This window comes from Rousettus aegyptiacus, unplaced genomic scaffold, assembly GCF_014176215.1.
Source record: "Rousettus aegyptiacus isolate mRouAeg1 unplaced genomic scaffold, mRouAeg1.p scaffold_m13_p_2, whole genome shotgun sequence".
NCBI classification, from domain to species: domain Eukaryota; kingdom Metazoa; phylum Chordata; class Mammalia; order Chiroptera; family Pteropodidae; genus Rousettus; species Rousettus aegyptiacus.
The window spans coordinates 94,148,332-94,169,568 of record NW_023416295.1 but is presented as its reverse complement, the minus strand read 5'-3'; the positions used below and the strand labels follow the sequence as shown (position 1 = coordinate 94,169,568).

The 21,237-nt window shown below is 33.4% G+C and overlaps 2 protein-coding genes across 18 annotated transcripts in view; one reads left to right on the top strand and one right to left on the bottom strand.

The window, feature by feature from the left end:
- CACNA1C (calcium voltage-gated channel subunit alpha1 C) overlaps positions 1–21,237 on the top strand; it is a 607,203-nt gene that overhangs the window by 2,319 nt on the left and 583,647 nt on the right. The gene's annotated exons all lie outside the window — the stretch shown is intronic.
- The window catches only part of DCP1B (decapping mRNA 1B), a 56,387-nt gene that overhangs the window by 28,317 nt on the left and 6,833 nt on the right, over positions 1–21,237 (bottom strand). The window contains exon 3 of the mRNA XM_016126162.2: positions 18,246–18,373. Within this exon, the coding sequence (XP_015981648.2) occupies positions 18,246–18,373 (128 nt within the window). The remainder of the gene's footprint in view (positions 1–18,245; positions 18,374–21,237) is intronic.

Below are 21,237 nucleotides of genomic sequence, written 5' to 3'. Positions count from 1 at the left end.
CTGGCCACTGAGAGTCTACAGAACACTGTTATCTTTGGCCCCTGGTCTGGTTCTTTTCATATGACATAGTTTTACTGCACCTCACAAATCAGAGGTCCCATGATCTTGAAATAGTAGAAGGTTCACGGTAGATGAGAAGCAGTTTCTAGTTTATGAATGATTAATGCTCATGAACATTTTGGGGGAACCAGCAGAAAACCTAAAAAATACTGTAAAGTAAAAACAACCTTCTCCTTTCTAAATAAATTAACCTTATTGAAAGCTAATGCCATAAAAACAACAAAAAAACCCTCTCAACTAAAGCCTTATACTAATTTGGATTAAATTAACTATGTACCTCCAACTATAAATTAGAATTTATTATCTTCAAAGAAAAAATTGGATTTATTTTTTTATAAGTTTTCATTTATAAAAAGTGCATATTATGTCAGTAGACCTTGGGAATCTTGAGGTCAGCTACGACCCTGAGGTTCATGAAAGGTCAGATGGAATCTTCCTCATTATATACTAACTTCCTATTTTTATTTATTTCATGGAAAAGTTGCTTTAATCTAAGAGATTTAACAATAATTAAACGTTTTTAAAACTTAGGAAGCTGAAAAAGCCATCGGTAACAATAAATAGGAATGATTTATTCTGTTTTGTTGGCCATTTAAATTTATATTTCCATTTTATTCATAATCTTGCTGATTACTTTAAAAATCTCCTAGGCCACAAATAACAACATGGATTCCCTCAAGTGTCTTCGCCCTCTCTGAGCTCTTACTCAGCCTTAAAAACTCAGACTTTTTCATTCCTTCGGGGATAAATCGTCTCGACTTTTTCTTTGCTCTCAGTTTTTTGTATATCCTTTAACTTAAAAAACAAAACACATGTTATAATTAAATATTTACACAACTGTTCCCTCTGCCCAACTATGAGCTCCTGGAAGGTAGGATTTTGTTAATATGCCTAGCATAGTGACTAGCATGTGGCAGACATTCAACAAATTAGCTGAACTGAAATGAAATCTAAGACTTCAAGATCTTATGCCATTGATATTCCTTATAATTAATCATATTAATAGTTATTACTATTCTGGCTTGATTGAACATCACAGACAAAATATGTTAGGTCCTCAGTATTGAGTAATAACATCTCCTCCCTACCAGGGATCACAGCATGGCTGGGGGTGGATTCCCCTCACATCACCCTTTCTATTCTCCTTTTAACTTCACTCGGAGTTTATTTTGCTTCAAACATTTGACAATCTTAGGGATAAGTAGTGTTGATGGGATTTTTGTCTTTAGGGTATGAGCTCTCTAGGATTGTATATTTCTATTAATCCAGCACTGTGTAGGTGCTAATATACTAATTTTATGTGTGTTTATTATACAATTTACCATATACCAATCTTCTTGATTGACTACCTGTCAGACACTAGCAACTAAGTGCTCAAAGAATGTAATTAATCTGAGAAATCACATGCATTTCTTTTCAGAATATAACTAATAGTAATTTGATCTAGCAGAAAAAAATAAGATATTCATATTCTAGTCATGTAGGTACTTAAATATACAAGTATCTATATTATCTTAAAAATATAAGACATATATGCAATGTCAATTATTTCAAGACACACTGAAAATATATTATCTTATGTGAATCTCGGTGCAGCAAAATGAGTCTAGTCTCATAAAACTATAGTTTGTGAGAAATGTATGTTTAAGCTAAACATAAAACAGTATTTCTAAATTTGTTCCAGTGAAAAACAGACCTCCTCATATTTGAATCAGGTTAATCAAGTGTTCAATAATTTTAGGAATAGCTTTGCTGAAAATACTCTAACTATAAATATATGTGATCATTGAAAAATTTATAAGATTTTACATAGCAGTGGTCTAACAAAAGGAGACTAACAAAACTTCTTGACTGAAAATAAGTGAGCCAGAGTTTCTGTACTTTTTTCATTTTGATCTTAATCTATAATTATGATCATAGTAGACATCATTTTCCCCAAAGCCCTTTATGTTATAGTTAAATCCTGTTTTGTTTCTATTATTAAGACCTCTAAGGTTGTATGAAAGATAATTTTAACACTAGTTTTTGGCTAAAATTGTTTTCTTTCTCCAAAACACCCAAAGAACGTGAAAACGTTATATTTTTTCCTTCTGAGGATTAAGAAGTAAATTAACCCAACAGTTTCAAATTGATTATTTAAACTGTCTTCTAAGTGATTTTGGGGCAATATAAAAAATACTCTAAAAGAACAGACATGAACACTCAGTGTAGCCAAAATAAGCACTTCCTATATGCAGAGCAATATCTTAGGGTAGGAAAACTAAAAGATGCTTCACTCATTAATCATTTCAGGAAACTTTTTGGAATCCAGTTTTTCTCTGCCAAAATTTAGATTTCTACCATGCCAGACTGGACTCTCAAAAACAAAATATCAAATACAGTCCACTTCCAAGCCACAATATTACTTTTTATGTTACTCTCACATAGTAGCTGTACTTCACCATACATGACTACCACATGAGTTCTTCCTCACCTAAGCACTCCCATTGTTAAGTTAAATAAGTTTAGAGATGTATATGCTGTTTCCCCACTAAATTCATGTGAAAGTCCCACATACAATGAGGCCCCTTATCATAGTGATGGAAGTATAGAGACTGTGTGAATTGGGTGGTGAGGGTGAAGAGAAGTATTGTTTACCCATATTCTGTGTGTGTTTATTTGAGTGTGTTTCCAGGAGCTATCAGGTATCACAACTCAACACGCGGGAAAACAAAGACATGAAACCTAGAGATACCACAGGGCTCAAAAGTGAAATTTTGCTTTACACGAGGCTTTCCAGAACCTTCTCTAATTGACAGAATGCTAGTTCCTTAGAAAAATAGTCTCCTTTAGAGTTTAGATCTCTTCCCTTCAGCATGAGCTGGGCACTGACAGAACAAAAAAAGTAATTCCGGGTTTTAAGTCAGAGTGACAAGTTTCATCACTCAAGTCACAGCAGACATGTAACCTTTAATCATATATTAAAACATTAGCTCTCTGGGCAATGGTGCATTATAACAGATCAATTTTTCAGTTAGAATGGCAATACACACAGAACCACCACATTATATTTTAATTTAGTGGTCCTCCTTCTTTCTCGCCAAGAAGCGGAGACTTATGATGGTTAAAAGAGTCCTTGGAGGTTATCTAGTGCAACCAACCAGTCCTCTCACATACAGTAAGAGCCTCACGATTGTATAAGTTACCTATTCTGATGAAATGTGAAATGTCAGATTCCTTGTCTCCCATTTCATACTGTACATGATTTGAATGTGTTTACTTTCAGGATCTTATATCATGAATACAGTGATATTCTATTATTATTCCTGCAAATACTAAGATTCTGCCTAGTAAAAATGTCAAGTGTTTTTAGCCATATAATTACTTTAAAGATGTCTCTTGGCTCTGGAGGGCTTCAAGAGTTCAATAAAATACCTAAAATTGTATGCAAAATGGTGTGTATATAAGTAAAGAGATGTTTTTGGAGGTCAGCAAGTACAAAGCATAGAGACATGGAACAATGCCTGGCACATAGTAGGCAATCAAAAAACATTTGCGGGAGGCAGGCAGCCATGAAGGAAATTCATCAGATTCTCAAAGGGGTTTGAAACTCAAAGAATGTTAACAACTAGTATTTGAGACTATCAATATACCAGTAAACATCTTAGGATGGAAAAATCAACTCTCAATTATTTGTGAGCAGGCAATATGGCTTTCATTTTCTCAGTAATATATTTATACAAAGTTCGCTTTTAACCTTTCAAATAGCTTTTGTAATAATCTGAACTGAGTCCAAGATTAAGAGATATCTCCAGGTGTTAGAATTTGTTGAGTTAAAAGAACTTTTATCCCTCCACGTGGCCTGAAGTCTAGGAGAGGTCTTGGGAAGTTCAGACTCCTTAGCCTCCTTAGCCATGGGATGGGTGAATCCCACAGTTCAACGTCCATTACTGCATAACTGAGAGTTGGTATTTTCCATCTTTGTCACCAAGTGGAGAATAAGGGAAGAATTTTGGAAAGCTGAGAAACTTTGTGGCTCTTTCTCAGTCATCCCAAGCAGAGTATCTTCAAAGCTGGACAAAAATATCAAACATATATACCATAAAATGATTCTAAAATTAATATAAATGATTTGGGAATTACTTTAAATACATCTTATATGTCTATTTCTTATCCAGGTCTGTTCACTTTCTGTGTTTATTTGGTACCACAGAAAACATAAGATATAAGATGTGGTCTCTGCCCACAAGGGGCATGTATTTATTACTTGTGCCACTGCTTTCTCTATAGCCTAGATAATCAATAATCAACTGATTAATGGTGGCATAATGGCAGAACAAACATTTCACAAAATGCATTATAAGTATAGTGAGCAATGTTGCTTCCAAATTATGACCTACTTTTGTTTGTAAATTTGACTTTCTTACTGCTATTATTTATTATGGCTATATACAGGTATATTTTAACTGGAACTTTGGAAGAAATTAAAATTACATCTCATAATGTGTTCTATAATAGCCATCAAGAAAAGATCTGTAATTATATTTTAAAATCTTATTGTTTACTATAAAATCTGTTCTAGGAAAAGGATTGCAGAATAGATGTTAAGGATTCTCTCTGCTAGAAAGCTCTCTTTAAAAAAAATTGACCCTTGGGAGGGAAGTGGAAAGTTAATTCCTTCTACTCAGGAGAAAGCAGGTGTCCCAAGCCAGAGGAAAGGGGGCACAGCCTTCCTAACGATCCAAAAACTAAAAATAAAAATTAAACTATTCCACACCTAAAATTACTTAAAACTTTCAGCTGAGGTCATTACATGAAAGGCTTTGGTGTTATGGTGGTTTAAAGTCCTGAAAATGTGTTTTAGAATAAGGTTGGTTGTATTTCCAGGTTGAGAAAGCCAAGACACAAATTTGAGAAGAGTTGATATAACATTCTAATAAAATTTGAAGTGATAGGGATTAGATGATACAATGGTTAATAAATGCTGGATAAACAAAGAAAAGTAATACATTATACTTAAGTATTCATTTCCTTAAGGTCTTCGTTTAAGAGGTTCAATTATTCTACTTTTTTAAATTGAGGAATAATTTATGTACAGTAAAATGCACAGAACTTAAAGTGTCCTGTTTAATGAGTTTTGTCAAAACACTCTCATGTAATTAACCACCCAAAACAAGATATCAAACATTTTAAGCACCTTCTTCCAGTCAACAACTACACCAATTCCACCACTAACCCCACAGGTGACAACCATCTCCTGACTTCTTTCACCATAGATTAGTTTTGCCTATTCTTAGGTTTCATATAAATGGGATCATACAGTGTTGACTCTTTCATGATGGCTTCTTTTGGTCAGAATATTTTTGAGATTCTTCCATGTTGTTGAATAGATTAGTAATTTATTCCTTTTACTGCTGAGTAGTATTCCATTATATGGATATGCCAAATTAGTTAATCCATTTACTAATTTTTTTTTACTATTATAAATAAAATTGTCCTGCATAATTTGTTATGAACAAGTCATGTGTTTTCATTTCCCTTAAGTACATACCTATGACTGGAACTGGCTGGATCTTACGATAATTATATGTTTAAGTTTATATGAAATTTCCAAACAATTCTCCAAAGTGGTTGTACCATATTATGCTCCCATCAGCAATATATGAGAGTTTCAGTTGCTCGACATCCTCATTAATGCTTGGTAATGTCAGTCTTTTTAATTTTGGCCAGTCCAGTAAGTTATGTGGTATTCTCACTATGGTTTTAATTTGCATATCCACCCAATCTCCAATAAACATAAGATAAAGTGCTTAACACAGTTATGGCAAAATGCAAATTAAAACCACAATGAGATATCACTTCAGAACTCCTAGCTCAACTTAAAAGAACAATATCAAATGTCGACAAGGCTATGGAGCAAGTAGAATTTTTATACATTATTTGAGAGAGAATAAATAGGCACTCAACTTTAAAAAACTGTTCAGTTGTATCTACTAAAGCTAAACAAAGCCCTATATTATTTAAGGGGTTGGTATACACCCAAAACAAATACATACATACATCCACCAAAACACATGAATCGGAATATTCACGGCAACTTTATTCACAATAGTTCAAAACTAGAAACACTCAGATATCCATCAGTAAGAGAATGGATTAATAGATTGCAACATACTGATTCTGTATAGCATATATACTATATAGCAATAAAAAGGAATAAAGTACTGTTAAGCACAATAATTTGGAAGTCCTGATGATTAATGCTGAGCACCACTCTCTTAGCTATTTGTATATCTTCTTTTGTAAAGTGTCTGTTAAATATTTTGCCAATTTTTAAATTGAGTTGTTTGTCTTCCTATTATTGAGCTCTAAGAGTTATTTATATATTCTGGGTACTATGTCAGATATCTGTAGTGTGAATATTTTTTCCCAGTCTGTGGCTTGCCTTTTCATTTTCCTACAGGTATCTTTAGAAGGACAGAACTTTTAAATTTGGTGAAATTTGTACTTTTGATGAGGTACAATTTACCATTTTTTTTCTTTTATGGTACATGCTCATGAGATTCAATTTAAATCTAGTGTTTGGTAATGCTACATGTTTTCAACCATTTTTAATACACAGTTAAAGATTGGTTGCTTCTACAAAAATGGCAAAAAGGGATTTCTTACTTAATTCCCAGATATCTATAGCATAAGACTTAATGTTTAAATTATATGGCCATGGTTAACAGGGCCATCAGAATACAGGGACATGACCTGTTTTCATGCATCATGATTAAAATACTGATGTTGGAGTTGCGAATAGACTTCTTAAGTATTGAATCAGAGAATCTCAAAAGTAAAACAATTTGAAAGAAAAATTCTATAAAATGTTTTTTAGAACTCAAAGTTTTATAAAGAACATTCACACAGAAGAAATTAACTTTTCCCACGTTATACTTCCCTTCCTATAACTATTAAATTTCTCAAGACGAGGATGTATGATATCCACACAACTTGAAATTATTTCTAGGAACTTTTAGGTACATATTACTACTGCCTATATAAAATCACCCTGGAGGAGCGGAGTTCACATGTAAGGTGCTGACATTATTTAGTATTGTAAATTTCTACCCAGGTTTTACTGACTGTTGGCTAATGACCCAAAAGGAAAAGCTGAAGAAATAGTCCTAAAAATTTTGGTTAAACTTTATTGGCTGCCTTGAACAAAGAAATCTAATGAAAACAAGTCAGTACTCATTGCAAATATTTAATTGTACAAGCTTAATGTAAGGAATTGAATCCTGAAGGGGAGTAGAAAGATTCCTTGCCCTGAAGGAGTCTGCACTCTTAATAGAGAAACAAGGACAAATATAGATAAAGAAAAATATAAGTACTAGTAAGTGACCATTGTATATTTCTAGCTCAGCATTTAGCATATTATTTTGAACATATATGATTATACATGCCTTTTGTGATAGTAAACTCTAAGAGGAAAGGGATGTGTCTTATTCATTGACTAAACTCCCAAAACCTGGCGTAGAATCAATATCAATAAGCAAGTACTCAGTAAATGCTTATGAAAATAAACATAAGGGAGGTATATATTACATCCAGAAACCAAAGCTAGATAGATTACAAAAAACATTAGGGAGAGGTCAAGTTTCAGTTGGGTTTTGAAATATGAGGAGACTTTATCTGTTAGAGATTGGTCAAGATGAGAAAGAGAATTCAAGGAGAAAAAAGAAGAACCATGTTTAAAAGCATGGAAATATTAAAGAGTATGCTAGGAAAGCATAGTTTTCTTTGGTTAGAACAGAAGGCAAGTGTACAAAAGTAATGGTAGACTTGGCCAGACATATAAACTGGGACCAAACTGTTGTAACCTTTAAACGTTACGTGAAAAAATTTACTTAATAGGCATGTACAATTTTGAGCAGGAAAATGACGATCCACTTGTGTTTTATTGTTTTATTATTTTTTTACTTTTTATTATTTTTATTTATTTTATTGTGGTGACACTGGTTAATGAAATCAAGTAAGTTTTGGGTGTATAATTCAACAGTAAGGCATACATATATTGCACTGTGTGTTCACTGCCCATAGTTAGATTTCTTTTTGTCAAAACTTGTGTTTTAGGAAGATAAATTTAGCAGTGATTTTGTATAGTGGGGATAAACCAGATGCAAATTATAATGCTATGATATAGCATCCTTTTTATGTATTCTTGGGTTCAATTTGCTAGTCTTTTTTTTTATTGTGATAAAATATAATAGCATGAAATTTACCATTTTAAGCGTTTTTGAGATAATAGTTCAGTGGCATTAAGTAAATTCAAAATGTTGCACACCTATCAGAACTTTTTCATTACCCCAACTAAAAATCTGTACCATTAAACACTAATTCCCCATTCCCTCCTTCCCCCTGCCCCTAGTAATACCAGCCTTCTTTGTCTCCATGAGTTCAACTAGTCTAGGTACCACAATTAAGTGGAACCATACAATATTTGTTCTTTTGTGTCTGGCTTATTTCACTTAGCATAATGTCTTAAAGCTTCATCCTTGTGGAAGCATGTGTCAGAACTTCATTCCTTTTTAAGGTTAAATAATATTCCAATATATATACATAATATTTTGTTTATCCATGCATCCATCCATCAATGAACATTTGGATTGTTTCTACCTTTTGGCTATTGTGAATAATGCTACCATGAACATTCTTTTGCTAGTATTTTGTTGAGGATTTTAAAAATATCTATTTTGATGAGGGATAGTGACCTATATATATATATTTTTAATTATGTCTTTGTCTTGTTTTGGTATCAGGATAATGTTGCTGTCACAAAATGAGTGGGGGAAGTATTCCTTCCTCTTCTATTTTCTAGACAAGATTGTGTAGAACTGGTATTACTTCTTCCTTGAATGTTTGGTAGAATTTACCAGCGAAACTATCTGGGCCTGGACTTTTCTTTGTTCAAAGGTTTTTAACTACAAATTCAATTTTTCAAATATATAGGCTACTATTCAGGGTATTTACTTCTTGAATACATTTTGTTGATTTGTGTTTTTCAAGGTATTAGTTCATTTCATCTAAGTTGTTAAATTTATGGGCATGGAGTAGTTCATATTGCTTCCCTTATTTTAATGTCTGTAGAGACCCCCCTCTTTCATTCCTGATACTGCTAATTTGTTTCTTCTTTTTTTCCTTGATCAGTCTGGCCAGGGGCTTATCAGTTTTATTGACTGTTTTCAAGCAACCAGCTTTTGGTTTAACTGATTTTCCCTATTGTTTTTCTGTTTTCTAGTTCATTGGTTTCTGCTCATTATTTCCTTCCTTCAACTTGCTTCCTTCCTTTATTTTGCGCTTATCATTCTAATTTCTTAAGGTGCAAGCTTGAATTATTCGTCTGAGACCTTTTTTCTTTTTTCATATAAGTATTTGATTCTATAAACTTCCCTCTAAGCCATTTTCCGTTTCATCTGAGATGTTGTATTTTCATTTTTATTCAACTCAAATGTTTTCTAATTTTCCTCCCTCTTTAACACATGAGTTATTTAGAAGTGTGTTGTTTAATTTCTAAATAATTGGGGGATGTTCCGGATACCTTTCAGTGACTGATTTCTAGACCAATTCCTTTGTAGCCAGAGAACATACTTTGCATAATTTCAATTTCTTTACCATTTTTAAGGTTTGCTTTATGACCCATCAAAAACCTTATCTTAAGGTTCCATGTGTACTTGTGAAGAATATGCATTCTGCTGTTGTTGGATGGCATGCTATATAGATGCCAATTACGTCAAGTTAGTTGATAGTGTTGTTCAGGTCTTCTATATCGTTGCTGTCCATTTGTTCATCAATTATAGAAAGTGGAGTACTGAAGTTTCCAAATAAAATTGCTGATCTTTTTTATTTTTCTCTTCAATTCTATCACTTTTTGCTTCACATATTTTAAAGATCTGTTGTTAAGTATACATACATTAATGATTGTTATGTATTTGGGGTGAATTGACCTTTTTATCATTATGTAATGTCCTTCTTTATCTCTGGTAATTTTTTGTTGTTGTTCTGATGTCTACTTTGTCTGAAATTCATATAGCCACTCTGGCTTTCTTTTAATGAGTTATTTGCATAGTATGTCTTTCACCAATCTTTTTACTTTCAACCTATTTATATCATTATATTTAAAGTGGGTTTCTTGTAAAAAGCAATATAGATGGGTCATGATTTTTTATCTCACCTCTGTCTTTAATTGGTATGTTTAGACCAATTACATTTAATAACTACTGAGATGGTTAGGTTTACATCTACCATTTTTATCTCTTGTTTTCTGTTTGCCTCCCCTCATTTTTGCTCTGCTTTCACCTCCTTTCTTGCCTTCTTTTGGATTACTTGAACTTTTTTTAGTATTCTATTTTAATTTATCTATTGGTTATACCTTTTTTTAGTGGTTGCTGTAGGAATCACATACACATACCTAACTTTTCAGTCTACTAGTTTCTATTTTACAATTTTAAATAAAATATAAAAGCTTTACAACTATATAGTTCCCTATATCCATCCATTTATGTTGTAGTTGTCACATGATTCCACTTACGTACATTAATAATGTTATTACTATCACATTAAAATACAACAGTCATATGCATTTTAAAGAATGTGAGAAAAAAATTAGTCTAGTCTATTTACTCATATATTTACTATTTCTGTTGTTCTTCCTTTATTCTGCAGTTTCAATTTTCCCTTTAACATTTCCCTTCAGTGTGAAGAACTTCTTTTAGACTTTATCTTAGAGCAGGTCTTACGACAAAGAACTCTTTCAATTTTCCTTTATCTGAAAGTATCTTCATTTCACCTTCATTCGTGAAGGACATTTTCACTGGAGATAAAGTTCTAAGTTAACAGTTTTCATTTCAGCACTTTAAAATGTTGCTCCACTGTTTCACAGACTCCATGTTTTCTGAGAGAAATCTGAATTTGAATAAATTCAAAACATTTGTTCCTCTATATGTAATGTATCATCTCTCTCTGGTTGCTTTCAAGGTTTTTAAAAAATGTTTTTCAGCAGTTTGATTACATTTTATGGGCATGGTTTTCTTTGGGTTTATTGTTTGGAGTTCAATGAGTTTCCCAAACCCATATATTTGTGTCTCATCAAATTTGGAATTTTCGGCCATATTTCTTCAAATATTGTTTCTACATCAGTCTTTTTCTCCTTTCATGGAATTCTAATGGCACAAATTCAGACCTCTGGATATTGTTCCATTGGTTTCTGAGGCCCTGATTATTTTGTTTCTTTGCTTATTTGTTAATCTCTTTCTTTTATATTCTTCGGATTGAATAATTTCTACTGATCTATATTTGAGTTCATTAACTTTTCTTTCCTCTGTCATCTCTCTTCTGCTAGTAAGGCCATCTACTAAATACTGTATTATTCAATTCCAAAATTTCCATTTGGTCCTTTTTTTAAAAAAAATCTATTTTTCTATTGATTCCCATCTTTCCACACATTTCAAGAGTATTCAGTTTTACCTGATGGAGCATAGTAATCAAAGCTGCCTTAAAGCCATTGTCTAATAATTACAACATCTAGATCATCTCAGGGTGGCCATGTGTTAATTTTTTTTCCTTGGATATTTGGTCAGATTTTTCTGGTTGTGTAAGTAATTTTGGATTGTATCTTGGACATTCTAATTGTGTTGTGAGACTCTGCATCCTCTTAAAACTCTCCAGAGAATGTTGATTTTTTGTTTATTTGAGAAGGTGATTTAGATTTAGACAGGAAGTTCTGTCCTGCCTTTTGTGTGTGATGGTCCCCACATCAGTTCCATTTTCTGCTTGTGTCTGCCCTACATAGACCATTCAGGTGTTAGCCTGGAACTCTGATGGTAGTTTATATTGTAGGTTAGTTCTCAAAACCTTTGCTATATTTCCTTAGTTCTGCTACATGTATGTGAAGCTCATGGGTACAATAAAGACTTGTGTCAGTTCATATGCAGAATGAGGGGATCTCCTTACCCAGCTCTCTCCTTTAGAGTCTCCCAACTCTCCAGCTCTCTGGGCCCTTTCCCCAGTTCTTTTGCAAGAGAGTCAGGGTTTCTTTCAGAGTATTAGCTTCGCACACTGTCTGGCAGTCTGCATAGCTTGAGCTGCCCACAGGGTGAAGCAAAAGAAAGATGAAAATATATAAAATATATAACTGAATTTCCCCCACTCTTCAGACCACAGGGTCCCTTATTTCCAGTTTCTCTGGCAGAGACAGGTTGTTTCCTGGGATCTTCAGGTGTTTCTCTCACTACCATCACCGATACAGTGGTAGTTCAGCTTTGCATTACAACTGGCTTGAGGGTTAGGAGGAAAAAAGGAGAAAGGGAGGATTCTCTTCGTACTTTATAGCTCGCAGGAGTCCATTTCTCTAGTGCCCAGACTAGAAAGAGGGGCTTCTCTTGGCTTTTGTTGTTCTTGCAAGAACAATTCTGTGACTTGGCCCACTCTTGAGTCAAAGCCCAGAGATGAAGAAGTAACTAATAAAAACAGGAAACTAACCACCATACTAGTTGTTCTTCAAGTTCTAACTTCCCTCTCCAATATGCTTGTTATTGCTAATTTTCAGAATCCTCAATTAGTTGTTTGTGTGTTTGTAATCCATCCAGAACTTTTTGTTGTAATCAGTGGGAGAGATATGTTGTAGTGAACTTACTCTATTTTGCCTGGTGCCAGAAGCTTAATCTCTTTTTGTTATGAGTAGTTATGAAATATCTCAAGTAACAGGTTATAAAAGCCTGAACTAGGATGGATGGGGGGATGAAAAGGAGAGTTGCAGAACCACTATCAGAACTGAGACTTAGCAATTGGCTGTGAAGTCTTCAAAATTTATTATTGCCATTTGCTGAAATAAAATTTATAGAAATATCTAATTTTACAAATGATCTGTTACTATAAATGGGCACTAGAAGTACTCTGCCCTGCTTCTAAGGATGTTATACTCTTGAGATCTACAGAAGTTTTACTCTTGAATAAATATTTCTATAGAATAATGCTATAAATGCTAGCGCTATATTCATAGGTATATCATTATAACCTTGATGGGCTATTTTTAGGGAGGTGCACAATGGGCTAAGAAGGCTCTTATGAAGTGACTTAGAAACCTAACCATCAACTAAAATATTGCTTTTATAAATGTATTGATATCCAATTATATTTCTTTATTTTTTACCTTTATCAAAATGATTAATGTATGTAATTTTTAAAAAGTCAAATACAGACAGAATTCTTCTCTAGTCATTACATTCCTAATTACTGCTCCCCAAAAACAACCTTAATTACATCTATGACAGTTACTTCTGCTCTCTATTTCTCATTCAGATTTTCTTCTGGTATTTAAATCTCTTTTTCTATACAGGATGTATAGGGTCATTATGGGACTACTTGACTTTTTTAAATCAATTGAAGAGGATTTAGTTCTCTGACAATACACATACACTCACACACACATACATACTTTGCCCTACCATTCCAGTATAATACAATTTCATATTCCGTTTTTATAATTTAATTATTATGATCTGCAGAGCTATATGGTATGCTATTTTATTTCCTTTCTTATACAATATTTTGTTTTCCCAGGAATTAAGAATTGCCTCATTTTGTTATTGTTCTTTTTTCTCCTTCTCGGTTTTTAATGTTCCTATATCATCACCAAACTCTCTTTAAAAGGAACTATAAATGTCTCAATAGAGTCAAACTGTCAATTTTAAGTTTTTTTCCTGGTCACCCGTCCTGATTGATTTAGATTGACTAATCTATAGTTTAATTGCATAGGGGTCATTATGGGACTCTTCTTTACCATTATTCTCAGAATTCCTTTACCTCCATTCTGTGTTTGGACTCTTTTTTTCCTGGATGGCTTGTGTATCATTCATAATGGCCTAAGTTATGCTGCAGTAACAAACGACCCCACAATCTCAATGGGTTACAATGAAAAGGTTTATTTCTCATACACTGTACATGTTCATCATGGGTTACCTTTACCTCTGTGCCATGTTATTTTCGTTCCAGGACCCAGGCTGACACAGCAGCCTCTACCTAGAATACCGCTAGTCATCAAAGCAGAAGAAAAAAGAGATATGAAGAATCATGAGCTAGTTCTTAAAGTATCTGCTCAGAAGTGACACATTTCACTGGTCAAAACAATTCATACAGCCATATTTGAATTCAAAATGGTGACCATACAATATCCTCCTGGAGGAGTCAGTGGGGGTGGGGGAAACCAAATCATATAGTCAAGTCTGACATTAACAGAGCAGCGATAATAATCTCTGCAGGAAGGCAAAGTTAATAACTGTGAACAATAAAGCTACATAGCATATCTTCTTCTTTCTTGTCTACTCCATCTTTTTCATGAAGTGCATCTACCAACCTTGTGGGTTTATGTCTTTTTTTCCCCTTTACTGTCATTTCCATAGTTTTAGGAAGTGTTCAATCTGCCATCATTTTAAAAGGGAACTTCCAAGACATCACATACTGAAAGATGAGAACTGTCTATAACAATCATTTTCATTCAGTGTACATATGTACCGTTTCCCGTTATTTTAGTAGTTTTTCTCAGTTCCTACAAATATCAATAAAGTGTTCAAATTGCTTTTCTTTTTGAATATAAAACTATCCAATATATTAAATTCACTTTAAAACTGAGGAGCTTTCTAAAACAGCTTTAATCCTAAATACCTTGATTTTGCCTTTCCTGATTTGCTCTAAGCCCCAAGCTTGTCTTTGATGAAATCAAGCAGTTCAAAAGGTTTTCCTTCTAATTCTGTAACCACAGACAATGATATATTCAGCCTGTCAGCCTAGCTCTGAAATCTACCCGTCATTGCTGTCTATAACTTATCTTAAATATTATGATATATTTGGAAAAATGTATTTCTTAAATGTATCTCCATATACCAAAATCTTATTTAGTTGTGAAATGGAAAACACAGTAAATGATTAGTAAAGGAGAATGATATATTAAAAAAAAGTCAAATTCAGCTTTTTGTTACATTAGTTTTCGGTAGTGTCCTCTCTAATAATTGCAATATAATAAATAGATCAACTTTTTTAAAAAAAGGAATTAGCTTTTTTAACTTTGGCGTTTACACCAAAAAGATTAAGTATTTCTTAAAAAGTAAACCTTGCTCAAACACATCACTCATGTGTTAGTACTTTCACTGCTTGAGCCTGGACTTTTGAAGTTACTCTTTCTCATTTCAAATGCTGTTTCTATCTCAAAATCATCATGGACCGCAGTAAAGTACTTAATCCCTTTAACCTCAGTTTCCTCATTTATAAAACAAGAATAACAGTATTTCCAAGAAAAAGTTATAAGGATTAAATAACCCATGTAAAGCCTTGATATAGTACCTGGCCGACAGTAAATGCTCAGTAAATTGTTGAATAAATGAATTTTTTGTCCTAACTTTTAAAAGCTATCTTATCTACTTTTAAAGCTTATATAGGTCAAATCCTATTACGACCAAGTTTACAAACTATAAGTCCTTTACTATAACAAAACCATATCTTTCGTTCAGTCAAAATTCAAAGTTATTTATTAAATATCTTTTGATTAAATGAAGAAAGTTTGAGGTATTTACTTCTTTATTTTGCTCTTCTAAATTCATTCAGTTCAAGAGTGGGATAGCTATCTCTTTAGGACTAATTTTTTTTTTTACCTAGTGAATCTAAAAAACTCCATGAGAAAAGTCACCCTCTGTCTACTTGAAATGTCATATATAAGCCAAAGTGAAATACCAAGAGATTCTTCAGTATACAGATCTTGAGGGTAGAGTCTTAAAAAATAGTCCTCAGTAAGCTGTGTTCACTGTCTAAAGGATGATGAATGAATCTATAGTCATCAGAGAACATGTAAACCATCTGTAATTATTATAAAGTATTTAAATTATTTAAAAACATTGGGATTTATTTGAGAATCTGAAAGCAACTGAGGTAAACGCCTTTTCTGAATCTTTCATGTCAGACATTGAAAAGGCTTTTTACAAATGAACTAAACCAGAACCAATGACTATAGCAGCAAAGGCAATCAGTACCAGATATTAAGGGGCGGGGGGGGGGGGGGGGGGGGGGGGGGGAGGGGGAGAGGGGGAACAAAACAAACCATAAAATAAAGATATCTATTCTTTTCTACTCTTTGTTATACAACCGATTTCATTTCTTTCTTACAGAAATTCATTAGAAACATTTTAATATGCATCCCAAAGGCTGCCTTCAATTTGCATTCATGTTAATAGTGGAGAGAACAGTACTTGTAAAAAGACAATGAAATTGAAATCAGAATTTGTAGGATTCTGTCAAGTCTGTCACCTCACTAAGCCTCAGTTTTCTCATCTGCAAAATGGCATGAAAATATTTACCCTATGAAGTTGTGATTATGAAATATGGTACAATAAATGAAAATGACTAGAACAGTGCTATTCAACAGAAATATCAGGTGAACCACAAATGTGAGCCACATATGTAATTTTAAATCAAAAAGTCAAGAGAAGCAGGTGAAATTAATTTTAATATATTTTATTTAACTCAATATATTTAAAATATTATTTCAACAGGTAAATCAATAGAAAATTACTGAAATTTTTTACATTCTTTTTTCTGTATTAAGTCTTTAAAAATCAGTGTGTATTTTACACTCATTGTACAGCTCAATTCTGAGTAGCCACACTTCAAGTGCTCAATAGCTTAATGCAGCTAGACTACCATAGTAGGCAGCATTGGCCTAGAACTGAGATGAAGCATAATATAAGTTTATTAGATCCAAATAGTATTTCCTATCAAATAAAGTTTGCATTTTTATATTTTTGGTATAGAACATGATATAATATATAATATTGTAATAGGAACTTAAAATATTATCTATACCAGACCAAGTATTTATCCCAAATAAAAGCTACCAAAATGATTATTATAAGTCACGAATATTCATTTATTTTATATTTATGTATATGCTTATTTTATTAGGAATTGAATTATAAACTATTTTGAAATAGAATCTAATGATCTCAAAAAAGAAAATAAAACCTAACATGACTATAAGCATACAAACAATTCAAACTACAAGCTACAATTAAACTATACCTTCCATCAAAGAAACAGGAATAGAAAACAAAATATTACTCTATATTAAAGAACCTACTATTAGTAAGTCACATTAGTTTTAACAGCTTTAATTTATTTCTCATAAAAATTTAAACATATTTTCTGAATAGGATGATCACCTATCATAACTTAATTATATGTGAATATAAGTAAATATAGCATTAAAATGATGTTATATTTACTTTGAAACAATTCATTGGGGTTAAAAATTAAATATTACTCGATTATATTCATTATTAAGATTATGCTGAATAATATACGGTAGGCAAATTCTGATATATTGAGCTCAAAGAGTAGGGGGAAAAGTTATAAAAACATTTAACTGCAAGGTCTTTTTGAAAGTTATCTTATATATTTATTAGTATGCTCTCATTTTCTGTATATGGAGATACCCCTGCAGTTTGTATATTTTTTATCGACTTTTCTCTGGGCTGCCTACAGTCCAACATAAGCGGTCAGATAAGATACGAGAGTAAAATGGAGACAGAACATTGGATAGGTGATTGCTACCTCACTTTGAATCTCACAAGGACCATTTAGTTACCTAATATAACTTCAACTTTACAAAGTGTTACGAAATTCTTAGGACCAAAACTCTTTGGACTTTTATTTTTCATTTACTATATATAATCAAAAGATAGCACTTCTAGAATAAAGGCCGTCTCCCTCAAACATATTATCAGAAGGCTCAGTCAGAAATGATGACACACACGAAAAAAGTGCCACCAGCTGAATCATTACTTCTATGGTCTGCAGCACCACCTACGTCTCCCTCTGCAGACTTCTGACCAGAACCCCTCACCCAGCCCTGCCCAGGCTTAGAAGCTGGGATGGGTTCTCACTATAAAGTTGTCTCACGGCAGTAGACAAGAGCTTCAATATTTGCATCCCCATATTCACATTGTTTTCATATAAACTTTCCCAAAGAAGAAGCTATTCCCTGAATGCAGCATGCATTTCCCTGGCTAACCAATGCTGACCCCTAGGCTCACTGATACTAAACACAAACACATGTACACTTTTAAATACTTGGCCAAAATGCAGAAATAAAACTATCCAATGCATTAAGAAAGACTCACATCTGGCATTTCTGTAGAGAAGGAAAGGGTCCTGGAGCTGGAAATCCAGGTCTTTAGTAATGGGTTCTGTCCTATTTTCCATGCTCAGCCTATTCATAATGGTGAACCCATGTTTTGGAGACGCAGACCTAAGAATCACAAGGGTAGGGAGGATATCAAAAGACAAGTTGTTTAGTATGGTACACTTTTAGTATAATAACTACATTCCTATGTGTCTTTAACCTTTTTTGTATGTATGTACAACTTTGTGCAAGCAGATTATACACATATAAAGTAATGATTCTTCACTAATGGCTAACAGCACTAATGTTATTAATTTATGTAACATGTGCAGCATGATTGCCATTACTGATTCTTTGGTAAAATCAAGTCCTACTTACTTAATTGTGTGTGTGTGTGTGTGTGTCTTGTTTCCCTACCTAGGTTGTAAATTCCTTTAAGGCAGAGATGGTAATTATTATTTTAAAAAGAACTAACAGATACCTTTAAAGAATTTTGATAGTTAATATCAAGTGTACATCACAAGTACATAAAGAAATTTTTCATAAAAAATCTTGGTGTTGGTCTGAAGTTGAAAGATGCACAATGTTTTAGAGAAATGATGCAACTCTGGTCAATGACCTTGTGAAGAAATACAGTATGATTACAAGTTATACAATTTAATGCAAACAGCAGGTATTTTGTTTCCTTTAATATAAAGCAAACAGCTTCATAGATAAACTACTATAAAGTTTTTCTCCATACAAATGTGGTATTTAGTGACTATTTTCCATTTCATTCAATAAACCTTCAGTGCTACTCGCTGTCAGACAAAAAGAACCAAAATTATACAGAGCATAAATTCTAACAACTACATGAGCATTTGTCTACCCTTGGGTGACAGCCATATAGCAATTCAACAATGCAACTTCTGGTGACAAATGAAACACCACATGCTTACACACTGAAAGTAAAAGAAGCAGAATTCATTTACTAACTCTAAACTAGGGCACCAGGGTAACAAACCCACAGAAATGTTACGAGCAATAGGAAGAAAAGGTATTTTTATCTTAGTTTTATTTCACCTCTAACCATTTGATGCTGATAAAGAAGCAAAATACAGCTACAATTACCACTTATAGAATTTCCTTTTGAGCCCTCCAATTTAAAAAATGATGGAAGGCAATCCTTGCCTAATTTGTTTTACAAAGAGATAAAGTGGTGGTAGGCATATAATCAAAACCAGAAATAATCATGTTAACCATTTTGACTTAAATTCTGAGGAAGAATGAAAACTGACTTCTAAAAATCTCGGACAGAGGGTCCTTTGGAGGTATCAAGTTCAGAAATCACTAGTGGGTGTCTCTATGAACATGGGAGGAAATAAAGAAAATAATTTTTAAAATAGGATTAGGTGTTTTTATATGGAATCAGAATTGGACTCTTCAAATATTTCATTATCACAACAGGATCTAGCCTAATAGTGTGGCTACTATACCATCTTATGAAATAGGCTCGGGATATCACTGACAGCTCCATTACCTTTACCTAAAAACTCCCTTCTGATCTTTATGAGCTCTCTGTCATTCTCTACAGAGGAAAGACCTCAACATACCAGAATCTGGCAGAGGGGCGGAAGTTGGCCTCCCTAAGGAAAGACGGGAGCAGGGAAGAAGGGCTCCTATTCTTGAGGACTTAGGTCTGAGGAAGAGATTAAGAATAGGGAAGAATCTGTTTCTCCATTTAATGATTTGTTTAACTGACAGCTCCATTATGAACTCAAATTAAGTACTTGAAAATACAAGCCTACATTTGGTTTGGGTACAAAAGAGAGAATACTCATATAGTCTGTTTTACAATTCTGCACTGGAAAAAAAATTAGCCCTACTAAAAATCCCTCAAATTAGTCATTAATGCATATTAACATATCTTTTCTTTACTTCTCAAAAGAATATTTGCGAGAAATAAATGAAAACGCATAGTGCGCTTGTCCCACACTAGAGTTTAATCATTTGGTTTTCTTTTCACACTTCAGAATTCTCAAAAGTAGTCTATACCCTACTGAATAAATTCACTTGGTGGTGTGTTCAGATGCTTCCGAAATGTTTTGGAACATAATGTAAACTGAAATAGCCAGTGACTCTTGGGCACTCCCACCACTTTTCTGAAACCAAATAAACTGACCTTCTCCTTAGCTACTCCAAGGGCCTTGTCCATCCTTTCTTTTCTTCCCACCCCCACTGCTGCTCCCACCTACACACAGACCTGTGCTCTCTCCAAACTGTTTTTGCACTGTGCCTGCAACTGGCCTCTTTGTACTGTTCTAGCTCTGTTTTTATTTTTATGTCTGATTCTTCTCTGAATCCTTGCTGGCCCCAAAACCAACCATTAGCCTTCCTCTTTACACTTTCTCCTTCAGAGAACATGTTTTCTCTCATGGTTTCAATGACCAAATTAATGCAGATGACTCCAAACTCTGTATCTCTAGCCCTGACCCTGTTGTGAGTAGCTGGACATCTCTATTCGAATGCCCTGCTATCACTCCAAAACCATTATTTCAAAATAAAATTAAAATTTATCCTCAAACCAGATTCGTGACCTCTTATTTTTCCATTTTGCCAATGACTGCGTCATTCTCTCAGTCTTCCATTTCAAAATCTTCATGTTATTTTGAAAATTTCACCGTTCCCTCTATATATGCAGTCTTTCAGTAAATCCTTTCCATTTCAACTTCTATCTACTCCACTGCAATCATCTTCTCAATGTCCTTCCCTAACTCCAATGTCTTCCAGAACCAATGCATCCTCATAATGCTGACACATTGACTTTCTCCACACATTTTGTCGTAATTGTATTACTCCAGTTTGTAAACCTCCAGTGACTCCATACTGCTAGAAAATAAATTTCAAAATCCTTAATCTGATATTCCAAGCCAACAAAATCTCTTTATCCTCACTGTCAACTTTTAACTAATATAAGACAATACAAACTGTCTGTACCAGACTCATATTAC